This window comes from Mauremys reevesii, linkage group 7 (assembly GCF_016161935.1).
Source record: "Mauremys reevesii isolate NIE-2019 linkage group 7, ASM1616193v1, whole genome shotgun sequence".
NCBI classification, from domain to species: domain Eukaryota; kingdom Metazoa; phylum Chordata; order Testudines; family Geoemydidae; genus Mauremys; species Mauremys reevesii.
In genome coordinates this window covers 78091401-78103132 of record NC_052629.1, presented here as the reverse complement: position 1 = coordinate 78103132, position 11732 = coordinate 78091401, and the positions used below count along the sequence as shown (strand labels likewise).

The 11732-nt window shown below is 56.3% G+C and overlaps 1 protein-coding gene across 1 annotated transcript in view; it reads left to right on the top strand.

Annotated features, from left to right (window-relative positions):
- Nucleotides 1–5517: 5517 nt before the first annotated feature.
- RASSF1 (Ras association domain family member 1) overlaps nt 5518–11732 on the top strand; it is a 30211-nt gene continuing 23996 nt past the window's right edge. Inside the window, exon 1 of the mRNA XM_039480726.1 lies at nt 5518–6123. Coding sequence (XP_039336660.1) covers nt 5799–6123 — 325 coding nt within the window. The 5' untranslated portion in view covers nt 5518–5798. The remainder of the gene's footprint in view (nt 6124–11732) is intronic.

Genomic DNA, 11732 nt, shown 5'->3' with positions numbered 1-11732 from the left:
AACACGCTGAGTGTTGTTCTCTGGCAGGGAACTGAGGACCTGGCTTATACATGCTGTTGTATAATAAATTCCTTCCCCTTATCAGCCTCTTCTTTGCATTCACACACCCTTTCCTGCTAAGGAAGCCAGATATCAGCAAACCAGAGTTTATCCTCTTGTAAACGTGTCGCCAAGGAAGGAAAGAAGGGGCAGCTGACCTACAGGCCACAGGAGAAGGATGTTCCTGCAGTGTCATCTCAATCCTTTTGAGTGGGATGGACTGGGCTGCCTTGGCCAGCACTGGAATGGAAAGCTGTGCGCTGCCATGTGACAGTCCAGCGCTTTGGATTAATGCACACAGCTGGTTCTGCTGAACATTGCAGGGTAGCTTCTGTCAGTATCGCTGTGGCCTCTGCTAAAAAGCTGCCGCCTCACTCATGACTAGAGATCCACAGTTGGGACCTGGCCCTGCCTCTCCTACAGGAGCTGGATGCTACTGAGGCCCACTTCTCCCCTGAGCCCAGCTGTGGAAGAACAGCACAGGACCCACTGTGCCCAGTTAGAGCACTGGCCTTTTTTGGTGTTTGAAGTCAGCTTGGCTGGGAATGGTGGATGTTCAACACCTCTCAGGATCAGGCCCCAGCTGCCATTCATGCTTTGCATCACCCTCCTAGCTGTGAGCGGAACTCAGTGGGGCTGGTTTGCCCCATAGAAAACAGATAGTGCCTTGGCTGGCCTTGCTGCACCCTCTTTAGGAGGATGAGAAAGCAGCTGGTGAATAGCACTCAGGTGAGGGAGCTGGTTTCATGTGATGTATTTAAATGGCTGCCTTGGGCTAGAAGGATAAATTATTGGGGCTATCAGTCCTCATGCTTCAGGACACAAGCTGATCTGAGCGGAGGGGTAAGGCAGGAACTGCTTTGCCCTTTTCCAGTGCTATGGAATAACAGGATCAGGCCCTATTTACACAGAGCATAAAACTCTATTGAGAGAACCAGGGATCAACATGGCTAAAATACGGGCTTTGCTGGTGTGATTTGCCTGTGGGATGTGAGCTGGCCAGAACAGCTTGAAACCCATGTCATAGGTAGGGAGCAAGTCTAGAGGACACTCAAGCCAATTCTGATCCCATTTACACAAGTATAAATCTAGAGTCAGCCAGCTGTAATAGCAGAGTGACTCCAGATTTACACTGGACAAAGAATACCACTGATTCCCAGGGACTGACTGTATTTACACTAGTGCTAGAATCTGGAGTAATGTGTTTAAATGTTTAGTGTTGCAGCTAACACACTTTTATCCCCTGTGTCAGCCCTGCATGGGGGTTTTTAATACCTCAGGTTAGTACTGTAGAGCTTGAAGTCTGGTCACAGGGAAATAATCTTTCCAATGCCTGGATGTAACAGGCCAAGAACACATGGAGAGAGAGGGAAATTGCCTTTTATTCTTGTTCTTCCCGAACTGGTGCTGACTTTTAAACTCCTCCTAAACGTTAACCTTTCCCTGGGACTCTCGCCCCAGAAATGGCTCTTCCTGGGAGCGATTTTAGACTCTTGCTGGGATATTTTTGGATCTCTTCATTTCTATTTTAGTGCCAGCAAGAATCCACAACCAGTGCCCCTGGGACGCTCTCCTCTGGTTTGCCTGGGTCCACCCATCTCTCTGGCTTGATTTTTTTCCATTGAAACCAGACAGTCTTTACAGCTGACTGTTGTTTTTGTACTGCGCTGCCATAGTGACCACCAGCAACAAGAAGTTCTGGATTTGAGATGCAGCTAGCCTGACCTCCTCTCAGCAGCCGGAGCAGCACTTTCTCTCTGTCCTCTTCTTCCCCCTCTCGTCAGCCAGAGTGAGGAAGGTGGGGAAGCACTGTCCTAGTGGATCAGTGTCCTTGTCCCCAAAAACTGGTCTATAGCAGGGCCCTGGACTGAATGAATCACACACCCCCTCCCACCCAATCAGTTCTGGGAGTGCCTGCAGGGCGAGGAGATGCAGCTGCCCGGGCCGGACTCCAGGCTTAGATTCAGAGATGCCAAGGCCAGCTGGCGCCATTGTGATTGTCTAGTCTGACCACCTGTGTCCCATAGGCCATGCAACTTCCCCCAAGGCTCCAAGACACCAGCACCAGGATTCACACACACGTTTTCCAAAGGGGCTACAAAAAGAAGGCACCAAAGTTGGTGTGCCAATGGGCTTCATGGAGAAGTGACCTTCAGCCTGAACCGGATGGCCCATGTTCACCCGGGAGTGACCGCACTTCAACGTGGACTGGGCCCAACCTCTTTCTTAGGTTAGGGGGCAGATTAGAGGGGGCAAAACAGGCAGGGGATGGGGGGGCACTGGAGGAGCTAATCAACAGAGCTCACTGACACTGGAAGATGTTTGTCTTAACTGGGCCAGGGGCACGAGGAAGGGGCAGCTGGAAACGTCCTCCACATCCCACCCATCATGTCAGGGGCTGTGTGTAAGCCAATGGGCTCTTGCACCGGCCTGTACACCAAAGAATGTGCCAGCCACAGAGCCCAGTCCCATTTTATTTCCTCAAAAGGACCCAACGTCAGTACGTCAAATATGCCCCTTCCCCCCTGAGCTGGGGTCTTCTGCAAGGGCCAATCTACTCCCTGAAGGACTCTCTCCAGAGGCTGGCTGCCTGGGAGTCGAGGTGGGCATCTCTGTTCCCTTCTGTGGGATGACACACCACAGGCTGCCTGTGTGGGGTTGCACAGGGACTGGGGCCTCCTGCAGCTCTAACTCACAGCTGAGCTACTTGCTGGCTCCCAGGAGAATCTGCTGCTCTTCATGCTAAAAGTGGGGCTAAGCCCAGCTCCCCTTATGGGGTGAGCCCCCTCCCAAGGGAGCTCCCTCTATCCACATGCAGCTTGGCTGTTTCCTCTCTTTGCTGGGCTTCAGTGATGATAGGTCGCCTCTCTGGTCCTATTCCTCTTTGTGGCCTGCTTCATTCCAGCTTTTCTCAGGCATGAAGCACCCTGTCCAAACTGGGATGTCACCTACTCCTTGAGGCATGCTCCCTGCTTGGGCTGGGGCCAGCTGTCTTCCTCGGGGCGGCTTGGGAGGGATGGCACAGAGAGCCCAGCTGCTGAATTCCCAAGGAGCGTCTTGGCTTGGAGCGGATGGTTCAAACTTCCAGCATGAGTGTACAGAGGAGGGAGGCTGCAGCAGTGCATCCTATTGGGGAGAGCTGCGGGCAGGGGACAGTAGCTAGTAAAGGGCCAGGACTACTCCCTAGCTCTGTAGTACAGGTGAGGAAAGGAAGTGGGGTCCTGCTGCCACAAGCTGGGCTTGAACTTGGTAAAAGCCAGGGGCTCCCTAGCTCAGGCTATAGGCTTCCTGTGCCAGCCAGGGGCATTTCCCTCTGGAAGATGGCAGTGGGTCAGAGCAGGGTGGGCGCATCCTGCCCCCTCCCTCCCCTTGCCCTGCCCCCTCCCTCCCAGCCAGTAGGGATGCTGCTCTCTGCCTTGCTTAGGGGCTTTACTGGGAATAGGCTAAAGCATCTGTACATAACTTTTGTCTGGCTCTAACTCCGCTCCCTGCCCTGGGGGCTGCCGTGCAGCTGTGCCCCTCAGTGCCATGCCAAGGCAATGCTGGCACCATTAGCCAGGGCTGCCTCTGCCTTCACCCTGCAGTGCTGGAAACTGGAAGCAGCAGTGCCTTCACCTACCAGGGAAAGTCTCCACTGACTGGCATCTCTGCCCCTCGCTGGGCATAAGCACTGGGTGGGGAGGGGGAGATGTCTGCACTGACTGGCATCTCTGTCCCTCTCCGGGCACAGAGACCAGGTGAATCTCCACAGGGGATGCCCTGCTTTCCCGGCCTGCCCTCTGTGGATTTCTGCACCACCCCTTGCCCTATCAAGAGGGCACAGGGGTAGATTTCTTTATCTGTGGCCCTCCAGCGCCTCGCCCAGCCCTTGGAACAAAGACCCTCCTTCTCAAATAAAGTTGATCTTTATTGGAGTGGTTGTGTGGCACATCAAAGCAAGAAGGTGTACCAACCCCCCCAGCAGCTAAGACCAAGCAGCAGCAGAGATAAAGGAGAAGAGTCACTAGAGGAAGGGGAAAAAATACACAGAACTTGTCAGCCATCACTCTCCCCTACCTGAGGGAGGGCAATATCCTTAACCCCATTTTACAGATGGGGAAACTGAGGCACGGAGTGGCAGAGTTGCGAATACTGTGTCCCAGTCCAGGGTGCTCGTCACTAGGCCGCACTGAGAGGTAGACACTATTCACTTCAGAACCGACTGCCCCCGTAGACAATCAACCCAACCTTGTTACTTTGTCGTTTATACATTACAACTTCCCCTGGAGCCGTCTCTGGGACCCGGTTATGCCTTTGAGCTGAATTTTCAGCGAGGCTCCGGTGTTGCCACGTCACTTGGCTTTGTCCATGCTTGATGCTTTTCAGAGAAGTCTGGTCAGTTTCACGAAGCATGGAATAGAGCCCCCAGCCCCAACTGGCGCTGGAATACCTCCCGCCTTCACCCCTGCTCATCATGGCCTTTTGCAGGGTTGTATTCATTAGTTATTAGGCCCCCTCGAAGGGAGGTAAAGGCTAGTACAGGGGAGGAAAATGCTCAATAGCTTAGTGTCAGAGCCGGGAGCAGAACCCAGGAGTCTCCAGCTGCCTGCTCCACCCACTAGACCCCACTCCCTCAGAGCAGAACCCAGGAGTCCAGACTTAGAGTCCCCCTCTCTAATCTCTAGATCACACACACCTGGAAACAGCCCAGGAGTTCTGATTTCCAGTCCCCACCCCGACACTAACCACTAGCCTTTCCTGCCCAGAGATTAACAGACCCCACCAGCCCTGGCGCCTACTGCCCTGCTCTAACCACGGACCCACAATCTCCCCCACCCCCAACCAGGAATCACCAGACCTACCAGCCCTGCCCCCAACCCCTCTGCTGTACCCATGGACACCGCCTCTGTGGGGCTGGCCCCGGCCGGGACCCTGCCCCACAAAGGGTTAAGAGCCAGCGCCCAGCGCACTCCCCTCAGCCAGTTTTCCGAAGGGCCCCAAGCAGCCCGCGGTTTCTCTCTCGGGGCCCCCGCCCGCTCTCACCCCTTCCCCAGTGCGGACGCCGGGCGCAGGCCTGCAGGCACCGCTCTAGGAACAGCAGGAAATGAACCTCCAGCCGGGCCGGGGGGCGCTGGGGGACCCGATCCTGCCACTGCAGCCTCGGGGGCGCGCTGGGATACCGGGGCAGCCGGGCACCGCTTTTCCTGCTGCCCGCGGCGTTATTTTCTGCGCTCCCTGCTCAGCACGTCCCGCCCCCCCCGGCCTTTGCCTGGGGAGTTTTCCCCGCGGCCCCGACAAGGTTTCAGGGTGAATCTGCCCCGCGCTCCCGCCCGGTCCGTCCTTCCTCGGGCGCCCCGAGGCGCAGGCAGCAATTCCAGCGGGAGCCCAGGGCGCACAGCTGGGACCGCTGCGCTCGCAGACCCAGCCGCTGTGGGGTGGCGGCGCGGGGGTTTCCGCCCTATGACGGAGCGAGATGAACGAGGAGGAGAATCCGGGATCCCCCTCCCCAGCACAAAGCGACGGGGCTGGGGCAACGCGCCCCGGCAGAGGAGAGCCCGGACCCGGCGGGACCTTCGCTTTGATCCCAACCAGTGTCTGCGCGGAGTTTGCGCCTCGTTCAAACCCAGGGGGCGGGGAGGAAAGAGCCGGGCGGGCTGAAAAGAGGAGCGAGGCAGACGGAGCTAGGAAGAGAGGGCCCGAGGCCAGGCTTCGCGCTGAGGCTTCTCCCACCCCACTGCCATCGCCGGAGGGGCTCTGCCCTGCCCCCCCCCGCCGGGGCCATGGCCGCGGCCCAGGAGATGATCGAGCTGAAGAACCTAGAGCTGGAGAAGCGGATCGACCTGACCCGCGAGCCCCGGGGCACCCCGGAGCGCCCCGTGCGCCTGGAGCGCACCAACGCCCTGCGCATCACGCCTGGCAAAGTGCCCGAGCTCCTGAGCCGCGTGCGGCAGATCCGCCTGCTGGGCGGGCAGAGCGACCCCCGGCTGACGGGCCACCTGGGCGAGGGCCACGCCTTCCGGCCCTGCACCCGCGGCCAGCAGACCTGGTGCGACCTGTGCGGAGATTTCGTCTGGGGGGGGCCTCGGAAGAGCCTACAGTGCGCCCGTGAGTACCGCGGCGGGGGCTCGGGGCAGCGGGACTCACCTCCAGGGGGGCGCAGGCAGCGGGACTGGCCGAGGCTGGGTTCTTGGCCCCTTCTTGGTAACCCAGTAGAGGGAACCCCCGCCCAGTACTGCTCTGAGGCCCATTGATCTGGGTGGGCTTTCGGCAGGGGCATTTGCCCTGCCCAGGCTAGAAAGACTCAGCCTGGCACCGTTCCCTGCAGACAGGCCAGAGGCATCTGGGGGCGGAGAGGAGAGCCCTGCCCCTTCTGGTGGAGAGGGCTGCAGCCATGGTCTGTCAGCTGCTCAGGCTGCCCTCCAGTTCCCCTGCCAAAGTCTGCAGAGCAGGAGCCGGGAGAGGAAGTGAGGGGCAGGAACCAGGGGTCTGCAGCTTCCTCCTTCCCAGAGTTCAGGCAGTGGCTCAGGGCACAGGCCTCCCGCCCCAACCCACCCAGAGGTCCCCTTGTGGTCTGAGAGAGGGCAGGAGACTCCCTTTCCTCCTCTGTTCTCTCCCTGGCTCTTCTCTCTGGTTGCCGGGATGGTGGGACCCTTCGTCTCCTGTTCTCCAGCCAGGGACAGCATAGTGCCCAGCGCATGGCTCCGCTAGACAAAGAATCCGTGCCAGGCCATGCATCATCTCGTATCTCCGTCGCTGCTAGGCCACATGGGGTGGCCATGTGGGAGCCCTGTGAGCTGGTGTGAGCAGCCCAGTTCTGGGACACTCGCCCCTCTCCAGACCTTTCTCTGCCTGGGATGAACTCAGGACTCAGCTCTTCAAACCTATAAGAATGGCCATTCTGGGTCAGACCAATGGTTCATCTAGCCCAGTATCCTGCCTCTGGCAGTGGCCAGTGCCAGGTGCTTCAGAGGGAATGAACAGAACAGGGTGATTATTGACTCAGTCCTGTCCCCACAGAGACCAGCTCTTTGCTGCCTCCCCCAGTCCGGCTCAGCAGCTCCTGGCCTGCTCTGGGCTAAGCACAATGCACAGACTCCACAGTGGGCCCAGTGCTAGCTCATGCATGGAGCTGGGGCCAGGTCCTGCTGCATGTCTTGGCCCCGTTTCCAGGCTGATGAAGTTTGGGGTTGTCACACACGGCAAACGCTCGGTTCTGCCGAGCAATGCTTACTGCTATGGGTCATCTGTAGTGTTATGGTACCCAGGCCTCCCGACCTGGCCAAGTCACCTTATCGTCCCAACGGGCTCCCCCTGCTGGTGATTTCACAATGGTGCACAGAGGAAATTAGCCATGTGAAGACTTCAGAGCCCCCAGGACTCAGAGCCAGCCCAGGGCCTGTGAGAATGGTGATACCGTGGGTATGTGGAATGCCCCCACACACATGGCATTGGGGTCTGCCTGCCTGGTGCAAAATCTGCCTTGGGACACCATCTCACAGTGGTGCTTTACCCAACCCTCAGGAGCTCCCAGTCTTCCCCTGGCCCCCTGGGGAGCCCTGTGAATGTGTGTGTGTGTGGGAGGGCACTGTGGGGAAGGGGAGATGGTTCCCTATGCTGATCTCCAGTCGCCTTCACCTGACCAGCACTCAGCACAGTGGGGAGAGAACCACAGCCAGCCCCTGTGGATGAGGAGACAGTGAAAGCTCCTTTTGAAGGTGTTTAAACCCCAGCCCCTGGCACTGTGGGGTCTGGTGCTCCCAGCAGATGCACAGCAGGTGCATCCCTGTGCTGCATCCCCTGCCAGCCAGGTGTAGCTGTCAGTAAGAATCAGAGGGCTCGTTTGCCTTCCTGCCCTCCCCCTGCCAATCACAGGAAGTGTATGTGTGGAAGGAAGCCCTGGGGTTAACGGACTCTCTACCTCGATGTGTTTGCTATGCTGTGCTGGCACTAGGCAGGTGTGGGTGCAAGGCCCTAGTGGCACAGATAGACCAAGGCTGTCCTCCAGCCATAGTATGTCAAACTGGGATCTCTTCTGGTCCTGCAAGCCAGGCTGAGCTGGGCTGGATGAGAGGCACTCTTGGGGAAACCCTCTAGGTCAGGGGGTAGAGTTCTGCTGCCAGAACCTGACTTCCTGCCTGTTTGCGGGCATTAAAGATGGTGGGGCACTGTCTGCAAGTCTGGAGGTATTAACCTTAAGGGCTTGGCCAGGTCCCTCCTTGCGCGATGTTACGATCCGCCTCCCCCGAATCCCTCTTCAGTCTCCTCCGTTTCCATCCAAAGGCTTGGGTGGCATCACTGTGTGGTGTCGAATAGCTGCTGTGTTCTGCCTCAGAGACAGCTGCATTTCAGTGATGTGTGGCTGTGTAGTAGGGAGATCTCTCTGGTGGGACAGTAACACTGAGGCAGGGCCGACTCGCCCAGCCTGGGACAGCCTGGGAACCATTTGCTATCTCCCAAATTCCTCCTCCTGCTAGAAGAGGAAGAGGCTGGTGGGGCCCATTCCTGGAGAGCAGGGGAGGCAGCAGGCCTGGCTCAGGCTGGCTGGAGGGGTGCAGAATGGCACCAGGGTGTCTGTATGGGTTGGGAGAGTTGGCAGAGGCAAGGAGTGACTCTGGAGTGGCTGGGCACTGAGGCTGGGCATGGCAACAGGCACTGAGAGCGACAAGTGGGGAGCCATGCTGGCGCGCACTGTGATGTGATTGCTGGAGATGGTAGGCATGGAGGCGGGCAGGGCCCCTGAGGGGTCAGGGCATGGACCTGACAGCCCAGTGGTGAGTGCACGGAGCCCTGCAAGGGCCGTAATATGGGGCAATGGGGTGGTGGTAACTGGCGTCCTTAGAGACAGTATCAGCCAACTGATTTGGGCCCGTGCTCAGGAACGCCCATCCTGCCCCTGTTGAGCAGGGAGAAATGTATAGGGCAGAACAGAATATTTTAGAGATGGAAATAATAGGAGGCAGAAGTGTCCCATGCCAAAGGACAGGGAGGCCCCACCCACCCTGACAGATTGACACGCCCCAGCTGCCAACCTGCTTTGCCTGTTATTTAGTGCGATTTCTCTTCCACCTCAGCCTCCACTTCTCCAGGGGCATCTGGGTCTCCATTCACTGCCAGCAAATCCCAGGCAGGTGACCAGTGGGCTGCTGGGGTTCCTGGCAGCCCTAGAGCTGGAGCCCCCAAGGTTTCTGAGGGCCGGGGCTCTGGAGTAGCCTTGCCGTGACAAGTTTCCAGGCTCCTTACCCTAGAGCTGGGAGCTTGAAAGCACTGGGAGCCTCAGCTCTAGCCAGGACTTGACACCTGGCTCTGCCACAGAAAGCAGGGAAGTCCTGAGACAGGCCTCCAGGCTCTGTGACTGTACAGCAGCCCTGCCATGTGGGTTGCCCCAGGGCTGGGCATTCCAGGCTTGCGGGATCCCAGGCCAGCTGGCTCCCTGTGGTGCCCGACTCCCCAGTGGAAGAGGCTTCAGTGGCTATTGTGGTCGATTTTTCCCTGTGTAGATCAGCCCTGAGATTTGCCATGATCCTTTCTGGACCAAAGGAGAAGCCAGAGCCTTTGGTTTGTTTTTAACCCTGGAAAAAGGGCAGTGGGTGGAATTTTCCTGGGAAGAAGGAGGAAGCTGAAACCTTTGCTTGTGTGCCCCTGCCATGAGGGGATGGGGAGATCTGCCTGGCTCTGATGCTGGGCCAGAGACAGCTGAGCTGAGTCTTCCTTTCCCTTCTTGCTTTTCTGGGTCCCTTTGGCCCAGCGACCCCGCTCCCACAATCTGCTTTGCTCGCAGCTGTCACCCCACGCTGAACCCCGTGCTCTGTGCCTCTGACCCCCCAGAGGATGGGACATGGGAATGCTTTCAGCATCTCCCCTGAGGCAGTCTGCTTCTTCCTGCCCCATCCGCGGCTGCTCTAGTGTCAGGAGAGCGGCTTCCCCAGAGGGACAGGCAGACAAGGCTGTAACTGAACAGCATGAAGGCCAGTGTGGCAAAGCTCTTCTGATTGTAATTAACCTATCACTGAGAGCCTCTGTCATGCCAAAGTGTTGCATCAGTTACAGATAAACTCTTTGACTCCACCCCGCTGAATGCAGCTGCCTCTGGGGTGCAACACAGCACCTGTTTAACAGCACACAGCAACCCTGGGATAGGAAGCAAAGCTGTGTCCAACTGAAACTGTAGGGGGAGGCCAGGTCAGCAGAATTTAATGACCAATTTTGCACTTCAGCCCAAACTTGACATTAACATGCAACGATTCTTGTGAAAAGAATAATAATAATAATGCTTAGCACTTCTATAAATGCCAAGGGACTGTGACTGGCCACAAGAGGTCAGTACTGCACCGAGGTCAATACTAAATCAGAGAGGAGGATGCCCCCTACTGACCTACCAACACCACTTCCCGAAGCACACTGTGCCCTACCACCACACTGGGACATTGGGACGTACTTCCTGCAGCACAGCACCCCCTGGGGCGCCCTGAGTTACCAATCCCACTTTCTGCATCCCCTGGTTCAGTTCCATGCAAGTGCTCACCAGGCTTATATGTGAGATCTAATGAGACCACAGTTCAATGAGGGGCAGCTGCAGAGCCCGTTAGACATGGTGCCCGGTTGTGAGCAGGCTTGGCAGGATCTGATTTTTATTGTCAATGTTGATAAATGTCAATTTCACTACAAACCCAAATATTTCAGTCAGTAATAATCCAAATGTACCAATGTAAGGAAAACACTGCTTGAGAACTCGTTAGAGTTTGATTGAAGGGCAGTTACTTTGTGCATTTTGACAGGTGATGTTGTCAATGTTGTGTTTAGCGGTTATAAAGTGTTACCTTTTGGAATCTCAGTGTTTGTTCTCAGTACACAATTGTCTCCTCCCTCCCCCCTAATTTCCAGCAACTGTGAAAATTGAAATGGATAAAAATCTAAAAAATAGTTAAAAATAAATCTTGAGATTCTCCATCAAAATGATAAAAAAGTAACAATTTAATTCTGCCAGGCCTAGTTATAAGCGACGACCATCACAGCCACCCCTGCCTCTGAACATGGCCGTTATTAGCAGCGGGTGTCTGAGATAAGTGGACCGCACCACTGTAAAATCTATGGATCTGATCCTCTGCTTTCTTACTGGTGTGAATCGGAGTAACTCCAGTGAAGTGACACTGGTGTCAAAGAATTGGATTCGGTGTCCTGCTGTGCTGCAGAGATAACCACTAGAGGGAGCCAGAGCCCTATTAAAAGTCTTCGTTCCCCTCTAAAAAGAACAGCTGCGAATGCATGGAAATCTTGGGAGGAACTTTCCATGGAGAATTAAGTGAGATTGTTCTGCTTCTGCAGCTAAATCCTGCTCTCCAAAGCTGCGGCATGGGGCCTCTTTCTCCTGCAGCTCGCAGAGCCAGTGGTTGGAAAGGCTGGGTTGGAAATCATCATGGATTTGCTTCCTAAAGAGCCGCCTGGCTGCAGGCAGGGAACAGGGCAGCCTGGGTCTCAGTGGGCTAGTTAGAAGCTGACTAGGCATTCAAGTGTCTCAGCAAAATGGAAGTTTGGCTTCTCTCTCGGTGGAAGGAAGCTCACATGTTGGATGTAGACACTGGGACTGTTCTGATGTCCCAGTCGCGGGGGGAGGCCCTTGAGTTGCCTGAACCCACTGTCAACACCTATCACGATTATATCCTGACTCTTGTAATATGTTGTGGCTTTTGTCTCTATGGGTTACATGAAAATGTCCA